Here is a 14,731-nt window from a genome sequence, read left to right on the forward strand (position 1 = left end):
ATTAATGCTGCTCCTTAAAAAATTCACTGACCACCAAACGCACATAGCACACACATCCACACGCACACACTCACTTTAAACAAACACACTGTAGCACCCACTCCACACACTTTATAGCACACACCCACTTTAAACAAACACACTGTAGCACCCACTCCCCACACTTTATATTTATTGATGAAGGATTGCACTACAACTCGTACCTTACTGTAAATTGTACCTAAATTGTACCTCATCCCATTTCTGCTTTGCACTATATAGTACTGTACATTAGTACACTGCATAGTATTGTATATTATATGGTAACTCAGAACATTGTACATATGTCTATACCGAACACTGTGACCTCATTTTCTTCTTCTAAATTACATGCTATACTATGTTATTTGATACTATCTTGTCTAGCACAGTCTCTGGAGCGTAACAGTAAGAAGCATTTTGTATGAAAGTATTCTGTACTTCTGTATGCCAACTATTAAAGAAACTTGACTGTATATACAGGGCAGGCAGACGTTAAATAAATGATTGGTCCAAGTGGGAAGACAATATGTTGGTTATTGTTATCCTATACCTTTAAAATGGATATGGTGATCCTTATTCTTTTTTTTCTCAATATACTCCTGAACTGGTTTTCAAGCAGCTCTTGCCCAATTGTATCTAGTTGTAAGACTGATTCTGAATATTATTACATTTATAGAAATTAGATTATGTTTTGCCAACAAGTTGATAATTAAACTTTTTGGTGAAACGCGTATTATGACTTGTTTAGGACTCGAAACTTAAAGGTTAGGACTTGGGACTTGACTTGGGACTTGTCAGTCTTGACTTGGGACTCGACTTGGGACTTGCCTGTCTTGACTTGGGAGTTGACTTGGGATTTGAGTACCAAGACTTGCGACTGACTTGAGACTTTATTGAGACTGGACGCAGGTATTGAACCTGCGTCCAGGAGGGAGGAGCTGGAATTCACTGCAACGGCTGAGAGTCATTTAAAATAAAGCTGGTAATCTGCTGTCTGGTGTTGAGGGACACTGGGCTGTCTGGTGTTCAGAGACACTAACTGTCTGGTGTTCAGAGACTAGTGGTGTGGGAAAATATCGATACAGTATAGTATCGTGATATACTGTATCGATACAAGGACGCCAAGTATATATATTTTATTATGCACATTTATATATATTTTTTGGTATAAGGAAGTTGCATTGTTCATTTCAATACCTGTAATAGTACAGTAGTCCCCACACACACACACACACACACACGTGTGCATTCAGTTAAGGTGGAATATGACTGTAATACAAACAGTTCAGTTTGTCAGGTACATGCAACACAGATTACAGTGTTTACATCTGTCTGCTTGAGAAAATACCATTTGCTGCGATAAAAATGATTGAAGTGAGATGAACAGACTGAAAACTTTATTTTATTAGATAAAACATGTTGACAAAGTTTTACTTTGCAGTTGAAAAAAGGTAATATATCGCAATATTAATATCGCAATACTCAGCATATCGCATCGTGACTTAAGTATCGTGATGATATCGTATCGTGAGGCCTCTGGTGATTCCCACCCCTCCTATCAGAGACACTAACTGGTGTTCAGCGACCAACCATAGGACCCGTATCTTGATTAATTTACACCTCTTTCTGTACATGTGTATCTATACCTCCATCTATAATTATCTACACACATTAATTTACACCCATCTGTACCTCTGTGAAATGGGAATACGTCAGTTTACTACACCTCCATTGCTACTTTCAAGGCCAGCCTTAAAACCCATTTGTTTTGCTCTGCCTTCCAATAGGGCCTGTTTTTTAATCTGCGCCTATGTTTTGTTTATTTTATTTTATTCATTTTAAATGTTTTATGTTTTAACCCTTTTTATTCTTATCTTTTTATTTTTATTCATTTTAATGTTTTTCTTGTTTTAAACCTTTTTATCCTATTTTAAATTGTGTTTTCCTTCTGTTGTGAAGCACCTTGAGAGCTCACTGAGTTTAAAGTGTGCTATATAAATAAAATCTATATTACTTTCAAAACAATGACTTGGTCCCACCTCTGCTGGCTAGTGTGGAATAATAGAATGATTCCCCAACTCTCATGTAAAGACATTCCCCTCCCCTGTATCTATCCTGTGTCCCCCCCCCCTCCCCCACTTGACCTATCAAATGGGACCACCTCCCCCCCCCCCCTTTTAACTATATAGGGCTCCTCCCGAGAACACTCGGGGTCTTTTACCTTGGTCATTTCAGCTGATCACCTGGGGCGAAGCCCTCAGCCATTCTCTCTATGTACTATATATATTTCTATCTGTTTGGTTAATAAACCTTGTTATTATCCGAACCTCGGTTGACTGAGAACATTCTTCTTCAGGATATCTACAAATATCCCACACTAGTGTCCTGTTTAATGCTGTTCTCTGCTGGGGGGGCAGCATCACTGTTTCAGACAAAAACCGTATAAATAAAATCATTAAAAAGGCTGCCTCAGTGATTGGCCTTCCTCCTGATTCCCTGGAGATCACCATAGCCAAGCGAACCAGGACTAAACTGAACACCATTTTATCTTTTGTAGGCCACCCACTGTTTAGTATTTTCGATGCTCTGCGAAGCTCATTTAGTAATAGATTGTTGATGCCTCAATGCTCTACTGAGCGATTGAGAAGGTCCTTTGTTCCTGCTGCGGTAAAAATGTTTAACGAACACCGATAGCACTGTGTTAAGAGGCTCTCTTATTGTGTTATGTATCCTGTAGTGTATTGTATCATGTAACTGTTTCTTTCATGTTTGTATATGTGTATTCGCTCTGGTGGCAAACCATGTTTCCCCTCGGGGATTAAGAAATAAACCATACCATACCATTTCAGCTAAACAAATGAGCGAATGTAGTCTTGGCATCAATGCTCTTTTCACGCATCAGTGATTGTGAAGTTTTCCTGATGATTATTAATATACATACTGTATATTGGCTATTTTCACATAAAAATGGTAGCTGTAACCTAACTGCTAATCACACTAATCGCTAGCTGCAACCTAATGGAGGTAGCTCAACTTAGCATAGCCTAGCATAGCAGTTTGTTACAGGTAAGTAATCTATTTCACACCTATGTCAGCTTTTTCTATAGGAGCAAGAGAACTAAAATATTATGACCTTGCCCTCTTGTTGTCGCCCACTTGTATTACATTAAAAAGCGAATAGAAAAACACGTCTGTTCACTTTGACTGTGTTTTGACTGTTTAGACCCCAAAGCGGAGACCAGGCTTTACGTGACGGTCAATGGCTTTGAGTTCCACGTCTACAACCGTACAGATCTCTACGCCCGGCTGCAGGAGACCTTCGGCTTGGAGCCCACCCTGTTCCCACCCAAGAAAGACGAGGAGAAAGGACGAGAGGACAGAGACAAGACTCTGGACAGGTAGGACCTGGGCTTTGGTTCAACATCCTTTTCACCTCACGTCTTACTTTTAATTTCTGTGATTTGATATTTATATAATCATATACATACCAATTATGATGTATATTTATATAATCACATGCACACACACGCACATATTTTTATATATACACACATATATCCGTTTTGATGTATAATGCCTACAAAAAGCCCACCAGTTTACATAAAATACGTTTTTTTTTTTTTTTTTTACTCAAAGAAATGGAATATCACATAGAATACAATTAAAAGTCAGTGTCACATGCACCCCCCAAAACAATACAGTAACACAAAACAAAATACAATGTTGAGGCCCACATATAAACTTCACAAGAATATTGCTGTGACACCCTTACTAATAAAGTATACATCTGAGATAAAAAAAAATTTATAAAAACGGCCAACTCCTCAGCAGCTGCACAGCAGATTAATTAAGCTGTTGTAATTAGTTTCCACACTGAACCATGTAGACATGTATGCTAAATAATTGACTGAATAATACATTATATTGAAAACGAGTTAAAAAGTTTTAAAAGGGACCATGATGGAAATAAGTGCTTGCACTTTCTCATGTTTTTATCCCTTGGATGCTGTCTTTTACTCCACAATAAAAATCAAATCAATCAATCAATCAAGTTGTACAATATCAATTAACCCTTTAATCGCCAAGGACGAGTTAACACGTCATTCTCCGCCATGCGTAATCTGCCAATGATGCTGTAACACGTCATTGAGATCAATATTTCAAAAATCTATGATGGCAATCATATTTGAGATCTGTGAAATAAATAATGGACAGAAATATTACCGTGGCGTGGCAGGCTTCAGACATAGGCTATTCAATCAACAGTTGCTCTTGCCTTTTATACATGGAAATAGGCTTAGGCTATATTATAAATGTAGTTAAACAATAATAAACAGTTTGTAGACATTTTAGGCAGCACACAGTGGTTTATATTAATTAAAAAGCCTGATGAGGTTTGATTAGTTGAGCGGGATGCCATTTTGCTATAGCCTACCTGTCCTCGCTCTTCCTCCACAGATAATAGCCTATTATATTATGGTTCAGAGTGATGTAGACATTCCTATGTTGTTCCTATGGCCTCCAGAATGAATAGGTCCTGTCTAGAATATAGTGGCGGTCTTATGATTCCAGGGTCCAGTGAAACACACATGCACGCACACATACACACATACACACACACCTTCCAAGATCATTTTATTGTCAATGTACACAAGGCAATTTCAATTTGTCTTTTCACCTATCCCTCCTAGTTACACATACATACAGTGCCCCACACATGCATTTCACCAGAGAGGTCAGAGTGCAGGGTCAAAGTGTATTTTCTTTCTCTTGGTTTCAGTGTGAATATCAAAGCAGAGAGTCCTGACCCCTCTTCCTCCTGGCGCTCCCTCATCCCTGTCATCAAAGTCAACATCAGCACTGTGAGTAGCTCATTTCATCAGGCCAATGAATAAATGGGGAACATTATTTAAACCTGAATGTTTGTATAGCTTTTCCCACCCTCTCTCTTCACTGACCATGCCTTAATCTCTATGTATATTGTATCCGTTGTATCCTATATATAGGGTTGGGTCATCTCTGGCAGAGAGATGCGAGTTGCATTGTAATATGTTTCTTTAAAAAGCCATAATTAGAGACTGTCCAAATTATATTACTTCTTTATAGGAATGGACCACTGGACCCTGTCGTACATGATCCAGTGATTGGCTTACACTTAGAGTGCCTAGTGTTTGTACTGAACTAACTTGGTAGACTGAACCTTTGGCTTCTCTGCCTCTACCTCATGGAATACCTTGTAGGAAAATCTGAAACTAGACCCTCTAGTGTCTATGGGTCAGTTTAGAACCTTAGTGATACAATATGTACTTGTTTTTAAATGGCTACCTCTGTTTTTTTGTTTTTTAAATGTGCTCTTAATTGTTCTGATTGTCTGTCTGACGACACTATACATTTGTTTAACTACTCTGTGTATTCATTGAGTATAAAGAAAGATTGAACAGATGAATATGTGTGTGTATCCAGAGTAGGGCTGCCTGTCCCGATTATAATTTTGGGGGTTTAGAAGCTTCATTAGTTATTATTATCAGCGAATAATCAAAGGTTTGGGGGAGGGTGGTTAATGGGTAGATGTGGACAGATGTTACTAGTAAACAGGTTGGTTTGAGACCAGGTGGGGAAGCGTAGCTGGCAGATCCTTCCACCGGTCCGACATGTTGAGTTTGCTTCTTCTCACATCTACCACGTTTCTCCCTGTAGGGTCGGCTGGCATTTGGAAACCACCACCTACCCCAGACATTGTGCGTGAACTTTGAAGATGCCTTCCTGACATACGCTACCAAGCCGCCCTCCAGCCACCTGGATCAGTTCATGCATATTCTCAAAGGCTCACTGGAGAATGTGCGCGTCATGCTGGTGCCCAGCCCCCGCTACCTGGGGATGCAGAACGATGAGTGAGTCAAGCCACACGTATGCTTACACAGTGCTGCCATTATGTTAGCAGACACTCCTATGAACATAAGTTTATGCTACTTCGAAAATGTTTAAAGGAGTTTTAAGGAAGCTATTGGCGTTCTCAAATGTTTTCACGTTTCCAAAATTCTTAAAGGAACACGCCGGCATTATGGGTAATGCACTTACCGTCTTCTTCAGAGTCAAGACAAGAATATGGATACCAATTTCCTCTCATTAGTTGAGTAGAAAGCTATCCGGCGGACCGGCTGCAAGCTAGCCTAACTTAGCACTTGGCAGATATGGACCACTAGCCTAGTGAAAGGTGATTTTGGCCAACAGCTAGGCTATCTATCTAGGTCGTCCTCGGACGGGCCCTCCATCGGTGCTTCCAGTCATCCCGATCCTCCATGCATCTGGCTAGCTCGCCTGTGCTTTCTGTTCCCGCATCTCTCCTGAGTACGTCCACGTAGGTTAATGTGGGACGTCCTCGTGATCGATGCCCGTCTGTTGGTTCCCACAGCACAAGTTTGCTGGTTGGCATCTCATGGTGTCTCTGGCAGTGACCTGCCAGCCTCATTCTCCTGACTGCCACTTTATCGCTCACCTTTAGCACCTCCCCATACAAGTTTGCATTAGTGACATGCTCATCCCTGTTGATGTTGAGCACCACATTCTGGTGTAGCACCCATCCAAGGACTTCTGCAGGGTGGGCTTCAAGGTCCAGCATTCACTGCCATACAAAAGGACAGACTCAACTGTTGCATGAAAGAAGTTGAGCTTGATTTGACGGGGGAGGTTGGGGTAGGCTAGCTGGTCCATATCCGCTTCCATTACTTTGTGCTAAACTAGGCTAGCTTGCAGTTGGATAGCTTTCTACTGAATGCACAGAGAGGAAATTGATATCTATCTTCTTATCTGACTCTGGAGAAGATGGTAAGTGCATTTCCCATAATGTCGGCACGTTCCTTTAATCTCAAAGATGCAGACATTCCATGGCATTCTTTCTCCTGCAAACTCCACACCTTAGATAGTTTTCACGATGTGTAGCAAGGTTTGTATAGTCAGCAGAAAACAAAGCCTAACTAACTACAGCAAGTTATCCCCTACCCGTTGCTATACAGGTTGTCACAATAAGAGCACACAATGGATGTACATTTGACTACGGTAATTTATTTGAATCCGTTCTCTCGGGTATGTTGCATTCACTCGAGTTAGAAAATCACTTTGGAGAAGCTAGTTTTTCAAATCTAGACAATGATATGAAGCTGGTAGAAATAGTTTGGCAGATATTGGATTTTGGCCCTACATCAGATGAACTTTGAACCTTGGATCTGACCCATTTTTTTCTCTCATAGACCCCCCAGACTGATGGGTGAGGGCTTTGTGGTGATGCAGTCGAACGATGTGGATATCTACTATTACCAGGATGAGCCAGGTACACACACACACACACACACACACACATACACACATGTGACTAGCCGTAGACATTAGGGACTTGTTGAGCCATCTTCAAAATAAGCCATCACTTGAACATTTTGGTGGGATACTTTTCAAGCTACTTCCTATGAATCATGGTGATTATCACAAAACCTAATCAGAGAAAATGGCCTTGACATTTTTACACTTACAGTGTTAAAAAAACTACAACCCTACCCAGAATGCATTGTAATCCAGGAGGCCCCCTCTCTCTCTGGGGGCAATTAGCACCTTGCTGCGTTCTAGTCAGGCTCTTTTGTTATGACAATGAGTCTGTCTTGTGGCACTGTAAACACAACACCTTCTGTAGTGTGGTAGTGAAAGGATTATGTCTGTTTTAATTTAATTTAATAAGTGGTATTTAATGTCAGTAGTGTACCAAAGCAGACTATTATTTTTAGGAAGGAGGTTGAATTATATTTCCCTGCTATGTAAGTGCAACTATGTGTATTGAGCCGTACTGTATTGTACCCATTCTGCAATCTGTTAATAAAGTTATCAATCAATCAATCAATGCCATTACACTGTCTTCTATGACATGCCCCAGTGATGAGCAATCTCCAAGTATTAGGCCTATATGGACCTAGTATTTATATAATGTATTATACTTGTCCTAATATAGTACTAACCTACACTGTAGCACTCAACACTTTGATGAACATTGTTACTCAGCTGATAGAGTTGTGCCCTTCCTGATGACTTGTCGTACAGACCTTGTAAGTCTAAAAGTGGATAAAAGCGTCCGCAAAATGACTAAATGTAAATGTATTATAAGGAGGACCTAGTATTTATATACTGTATTATGTGGACCAGGACCTAGTATTTATATTATGTATTATGAATTGAAAATGGGGGACCCTACCTCATCCCATTTCTGCTTTGCACTAGATAGTACTGTACATTAGTACACTGCATAGTATTGTGTATTGTATATTATATGGTAACTCAGAACATTGTACATATGTCTATACCGAACACTGTGACCTCATTTTCTTCTTCTAAATTCATGCTATATTATGTTGTTATGTTATTTGATACTATCTTGTCTAGCACAGTCTCTGGAGCGTAACAGTAAGAAGCATTTTGTATGAAAGTATTCTGTACTTCTGTATGACAACTATTAAAGAACTTGAACTTGAAACAAGACAAATCAAGTTTCAAGATTTTATTATCATTTAAAATAACACGAGATTTATTCACATACACACCAGGGCATACAGTGAAATGCGGGTGGCCATGCCCGCTTTGATTGTGCAGTAATACTAATAAACTAATAAAATAGACATAATAAACAGGGGGAAAAAATAGGCATGATAAAATAGTCAATGTTCAATGTTCTGATGGCCTCTCTCCAGAGTTTTTGTCCTCTGCGCAGTGTCCACCGAATTCACCAAACCGGTTTAACGCCTCAGCAACGGCTCTCGCTGTAGGCTGCATGGTGACTATCAGCAGAGCGCTGTCAAAACGCTGTTTATAATACCCATCAATGGCCATCAACTTAATGACGTCACCGCCGTGGCGGCCTGACCAATAAGCATTAAGATGTTAATACATGTAAAAGATAGCCACTTTCTGAGAAGATACTTCATCTGTAATGTAATGTAATGCAACCAAGTGACGGATCTCGTTGGGTCGGGTAACATTATGTCGCAAAAAATGAAATGAAATAAAGAACATGTGAATTAAATAAGTTAAAACGAACTGTAGTGGGACCCTGTATGAGATTGCAACGCCTCAATACCGCCGCCTGGTGGATGGTCGGGCGAGTTACACTCTCGCCAAAACCGGAAGTGCCGATCGGTGCGTCGAGGAAATCCCTCCGGCAGTGATATCTTGTTACGTGGCTCCAGACAAACACTATAGTGCATTTGGATCGCTTTCTAAACTTAATAATCTATATGATTTCGGCGTTTATTGCGCCATACAAACCGGAAATGGATCTAGGAGATCTTTTTCCTCCAGTCTCATCGGCGAATGGTAAGAGGACAGTAACGTTATTTTCATCCCGATTGTTTATTCATTTCACTGCAAACCATCTGATCAATATATCAACCCATACTAAATAAAGCCGTTACTGACGATCAAGGAGTTATAAATGACCTCCCCCCCTTTCCTTCACGCATGATGAAGCATAATGTATACTGATCATATACATTTAAATTTTTAATATAGCGTGTATAGGAAAGAAACGCCAATCGATAATCTATCATATGCTTCAGGGCCTATAACTACTGTTTTTGGAATTACAGCAGAAAAGATTAAAAACATACTTATATGGGCGCCCTCGCGGCGCATACCATAGTGCCTCGCGCACCTACGCGACCGACCCGGGTTCGATCCCAGCTCCCGTCGTTATTTGTCGCATGTCCTCCCCACCTCTCCTCCCGTTCGCCCTCTCCTCTGTCGGTCCTGCGTGACCAATAAAGCTGTAAAAATGCTAAAAATTATTTAAGAAAAAACATACTTATATTCTCAACGCTATTAACACAACAATGTATGAATGAAAAAATATAACATTCCCACATCCTGAACGATAGATAATCGATGTTGAATGGGCCATAGTAATGTCAATATAGCAATACAATTTAAAAAGTTATAGCCCTGCAAAGAAGGTAAACATCTCCATAGGCTTTCAATGGTGGCAGACTGGGTACTTTGATGGGCACAACCCCTGGCGCCCAATGTGTTAAGATAAGTGTGTTAACATTTTGTTCTCTCTGCTATTAAGAAAGAGCTATCCTTGTGTGTGTTTTCAACACCTCGCTAAGTACCTGTGATTTAATGCATGACACGAGCAGACAGACCACACCCAGCGTAAAGCCCTTGTTTGTAGTCTTTGCCACAGTATTGAGACACAATACTGTCAGACAATCTAACAATAATTAACTAATTTACAAGTTGTATTTAAGTTTTGCAAATAAGGAATAAGAGAAAGAACATTTCAAAGCAGTCAAAAATGCAATATTTCTATTTTGACCTATTATCTGAAATGCGAGACATTTTCGCGATTTCTGAGGAATGTGCCGCACCAAGTCGGCCTAGACGATGCCGAGTCACACACACATACACACACATACACAATAATACCTCAGTAAAGGTGTTCTTGTGTCCAAGGAACTTTCCCCAGGAACTAGGGACCTTTTGAGGAACTCTGTGTTTCTACCACAGAGACTATGGTTCCGGTGACATTATTTTACCCAATTTTACCCCTCCATTTCGCCTCTGTCATCTGCTTATCAACCAGGAAATGCGCATGTGAAATGCATATTATATAAGCTGATAAATCTAGTGATCTAGTATACACACAACTTTTTCCACAGCTAATCTATTACAACAAGATCGCTAAGCAGTCAAAGTATTTAGACTGTTGGCCAGACAAGATGGCTGGTCTAGGTAACGTTAGAAGAATGTATGGCAGAGCACACATTAGGAGTTGATCAATCTATGCACGAAAATATTTTTTAAACAAATCTCTTTAGTTACCGTACATCAATATTGTGCTGTCAAAACAGTCTGATGTTTGCATGTTAAGTATTTAAAGATCACTATTGCCACAGTAATCTTATCAACTACTAGGAAATGCACTTGTCAAACCTAATGTTAGTTATATGTGTGAAACTCTTATTAGAAGTTGATAAAGGTGATCTGTGCACCAAAACTGATAATATTTTCAGCAAATCTCTTAGTTACAACAACATTGTGTAAGCTAAGCAGGGTTGTAATTATAGGTGTATTTCCAAAACACAGTGTAGATAAAATAGGATACGACTTAACACCTTTCATAGTGGATTGAAAATCAAAAGCAAGCATATTCCTCGAGATGAAAAGAGCAACAACCCCATGGCAGTGATGACAGAGTTTGGAACCCAACTCGGACACAGAGAGAGTGAGATAATGAATACTACAGTCATCTGGACTCAGCCAGTGCATTGTGCGGTCTGTTGCACGTTCTTGTTCAATGCGATATATATGGCAAAAGAGTATGCAGGCAACATTGGTCTGTTCATTTAACCGTGATCACAAAGAGAAATTGTCCTTTTAAGTTCTAGTATAATTAACTATTATTGAGACGCTGAAATACCTGATTGGGATCTTTTTCATACGTCAGTGGACTAATTTGCCTAATCTTCATGGGAATTTAGATTGTGGTGGAAACGCAGACAACAATGGGCTCCACTAACCTTTTAGTTCCTTGAAATGTAGTTCCTGGGACTAAACTACTCTGGGTAGTTTGGGTCGAAACAGGGCTCTAGTGTGTTTAGCATTCATTTATGGATTGCGCTAAGACTGCTGGAACACCCTGCATCTGTTTGACATGAGGAAGTCTGGGAACCCTTTGTCAAAGACCCCCAAAAAATACACAGACATATATTTGATAACATGTAGTCCCAGGGATGCTAGTGCTACAGTATCTGAGCAGACACTGCCCCCACCCCTCTGCAGTCCTCTCGAACTTGCATTATTCATCAATAACCAAATAACATCAATCAGAGCCAGCATTAGTCCTGATGCAAACACGGATCCCATCTGTAAACCCTGCAAAAAAGTAACCATGGGAAAATTATCTTTTTCTCAACTGAACTCTATAAAATATGGAATGTAACTCTTCCACTTCCTGTATTGACCCTATACCTACAGCATTTTAAAGCAGATATTCAAAAGTATTTCAAATCATGTCCTAAAGATTATAAATACATTGCTTCTGACAGGCATTTTCCCAGATGCATTCAAAACAGCCTTACTAAAGACACCCAAGCTAACAGACAGTAATGTACTGACCAACTATAGGCCGCTATCCAACCTTCCATTCATCAGCAAGATACTTGAAAAAATTGTCTCAATCCAAATAAACTCCTTTCTCAAAGAAAACAACATCATGGAGGAACGCACCATAGCACTGAAACTGCTCTTACTAAAATAATTAGCGACCTCAGACTAAACTCGGATGCAAATAAAGTCAAAATTATTGTCCTATGACAACTAATGTATTGCATTGCACTATTTTACTCTGTCTATGCTAATTACCGTACTTTTCGCACTATAAGCCGCACCTGACTATAAGCCGCAGCAGCTAAATTGAATGGTGTACATATATAAGCCGCACTGGACTATAAGCCGCATGTGTTTTAATGTTTAATTACCATATGTAAGGAGTGGAGCCTGCGGCTTAATTTGACTCAACACGGGAAACCTCACATTTCACTTCTTCCATCACATTAAATCAGATGTTATTGTGCTATAAACAACCAATATGATGTAGACTTGGCATCATATATAACCCGGACACGGAAAGGATTGACAGATTGATTGCTCTTTCTCGATTCTGTGGGTGGTGGTGCATAATAAGAATTAACTCATTTACAAGTTGTATTAAGTAAATAAGGGAACAGATAAATAACATTTCAATACAGTAAAAAAAGCAATATTTTGATTTTCGGGTTTTGTCCACATATAAGCCGCACCGTTATATAAGCCGCATGGTCGAAAAATGGGGGAAAAAGCCACAGCTTATAGTCCAAAACGTACGGTATGTCTATTTTATTGCACTGTTCATTTTTATACTCATTCTATGTCTGCACTTTATGCATTTTCTTTAATGACTATACAAATGTTCTGGGAGGTTGTACTATCAATTCTCTGCTCATTTTATGCCTGTCTATAATTATGGCAGTTTTATGCAAATGGTATGTCTATTTAGTGTCTACATCACTGCTGTGAAGCACACAGGTGCTATACAAATAAAGTGTATTATTATTACTATGTTTTCTGTTTCCAGAACACCTGTAAATATTTGACTAATTTGCATTTGTGCTTAATGATCTGTGAGTTCCAAGTATCTGTTTAAATGTTGCATTGTTTTAATGTTTCACATTATTGTCCCCTGTGTGTGTCAGGTGTGGTACCTGAGGACCAGGAGGCTGGGGAGGCAGAGGGCTGCACAGAGGGAACCCAGCTCCAGGACCTGCCTCCCTGCTGGGGCCTTGATATTGTCTGTGACAAAGGAACTGACTTCAACTATGGGCCCTGGGCAGACCGTCAGAGGTACACGCACGCAGGCCTCTTTCACACGTCAACTCTGGACAAGGCCCAGAGAGTCGAGTGCGGGCATCGCCTGGAGTTACCCTTTCACACATGTAGCACACAGCATGCGATTCTCCGTGGGAGATGGATTTCAAACATTACTCTGCTCGGCTTAGCTAGAGCGAGGGCATGATGCAGAAAGGGACCTCCTCTGCCTGTGTATGGAAGATCATCATTTTAAATATGTTTTTTTTTTTAAATGGGCCATTTGCATGTTCTTGGTATCTGATTCTAGGGACATCTATGGATCTCAGGGAATGTATTCCCAGTGTCAGAATTACTGTGTCTGTTACTAGGCTTGAGTAAATTGTAATGAACCAAATGAGAATATAAACAAAAAAAAAATTATTTGTTTTTATATTTGACTGTGAATAACACCATGCTAAAATTGACCAGACCTGAAAAATCTAAGCAAATGAATAAAGGGAAGATGATTAAACAGAAGGTTTTGTAGATACAGTACTGAATTCTGCCATCCGGACACATGCAATTTTAAATATGATTATAGAATATAGAATATCAGGCCTATAAATTACCTTATTACATAGAAGTTGCACATCTATGGATCGGGCCAAATCTCCCCTTTCCAATGGCAGAGTTCAATCTGGATTTAGTATCACCAGGCGTGATTCACGAACCGTGAATGAAATCTACTGTAAGTACACTTTTTTATAATGTATATTTCTCCACCATTTTCATCAGATTGCAACGCCGTTTTTTGCTAGACGTTCACAGAAAGATAGAGATGGCACTAATGTTCAGGTTTGTGGGAGATCATCCTGAAAAATAAGAGAAATAAAAAAGTTTATCCAAAAGTCAGATGATTGACTGACAAGATCGTAGTAAAAAAAAATGGTTATGCGATTAAAATGCGATTACGGTAATTAGATTAATTAATTACAAATCCTGTAATTAATTAGATTAATTTGTTTAATCGTCTGACAGCACTAGTATAAATAGTTAGTATTACTCATAAACTGTTCATTTAAATACCTCCCCCATGCTGCTATGACACCTGCATTTCCCCAAGGGGATCAATAAAATAATATCTTATCTTATTTTATTTATGTAAACGTTTTTGGATGACGAGCAAACAGCGTTTCATTATCTCTCATCCTCGGTCGGACAGCAGAGCCAACTGGTCAGCATATCATCTTGACTTGATATTTTAAATATTTTCAAAGCATTATTGAGCAAAAGCTGACATTTAATAGATTATGACCATTTAATAAAAAATCTTTTCATACAGGCTAAAACA

General features: G+C 39.5%; 1 protein-coding gene across 1 annotated transcript in view; it reads left to right on the forward strand.

The window, feature by feature from the left end:
• kiaa1109 (KIAA1109) overlaps positions 1–14,731 on the forward strand; it is a 347,797-nt gene that overhangs the window by 61,285 nt on the left and 271,781 nt on the right. Inside the window, exons 6-10 of the mRNA XM_084310762.1 lie at positions 3,245–3,419; positions 4,802–4,883; positions 5,719–5,912; positions 7,269–7,348; positions 13,287–13,434. Of these exons, the coding sequence (XP_084166888.1) occupies positions 3,245–3,419; positions 4,802–4,883; positions 5,719–5,912; positions 7,269–7,348; positions 13,287–13,434 (679 nt within the window). The remainder of the gene's footprint in view (positions 1–3,244; positions 3,420–4,801; positions 4,884–5,718; positions 5,913–7,268; positions 7,349–13,286; positions 13,435–14,731) is intronic.

This window comes from Notolepis coatsorum, assembly GCF_963971535.1.
Source record: "Notolepis coatsorum genome assembly, chromosome: 3".
NCBI lineage: Eukaryota > Metazoa > Chordata > Actinopteri > Aulopiformes > Paralepididae > Notolepis > Notolepis coatsorum.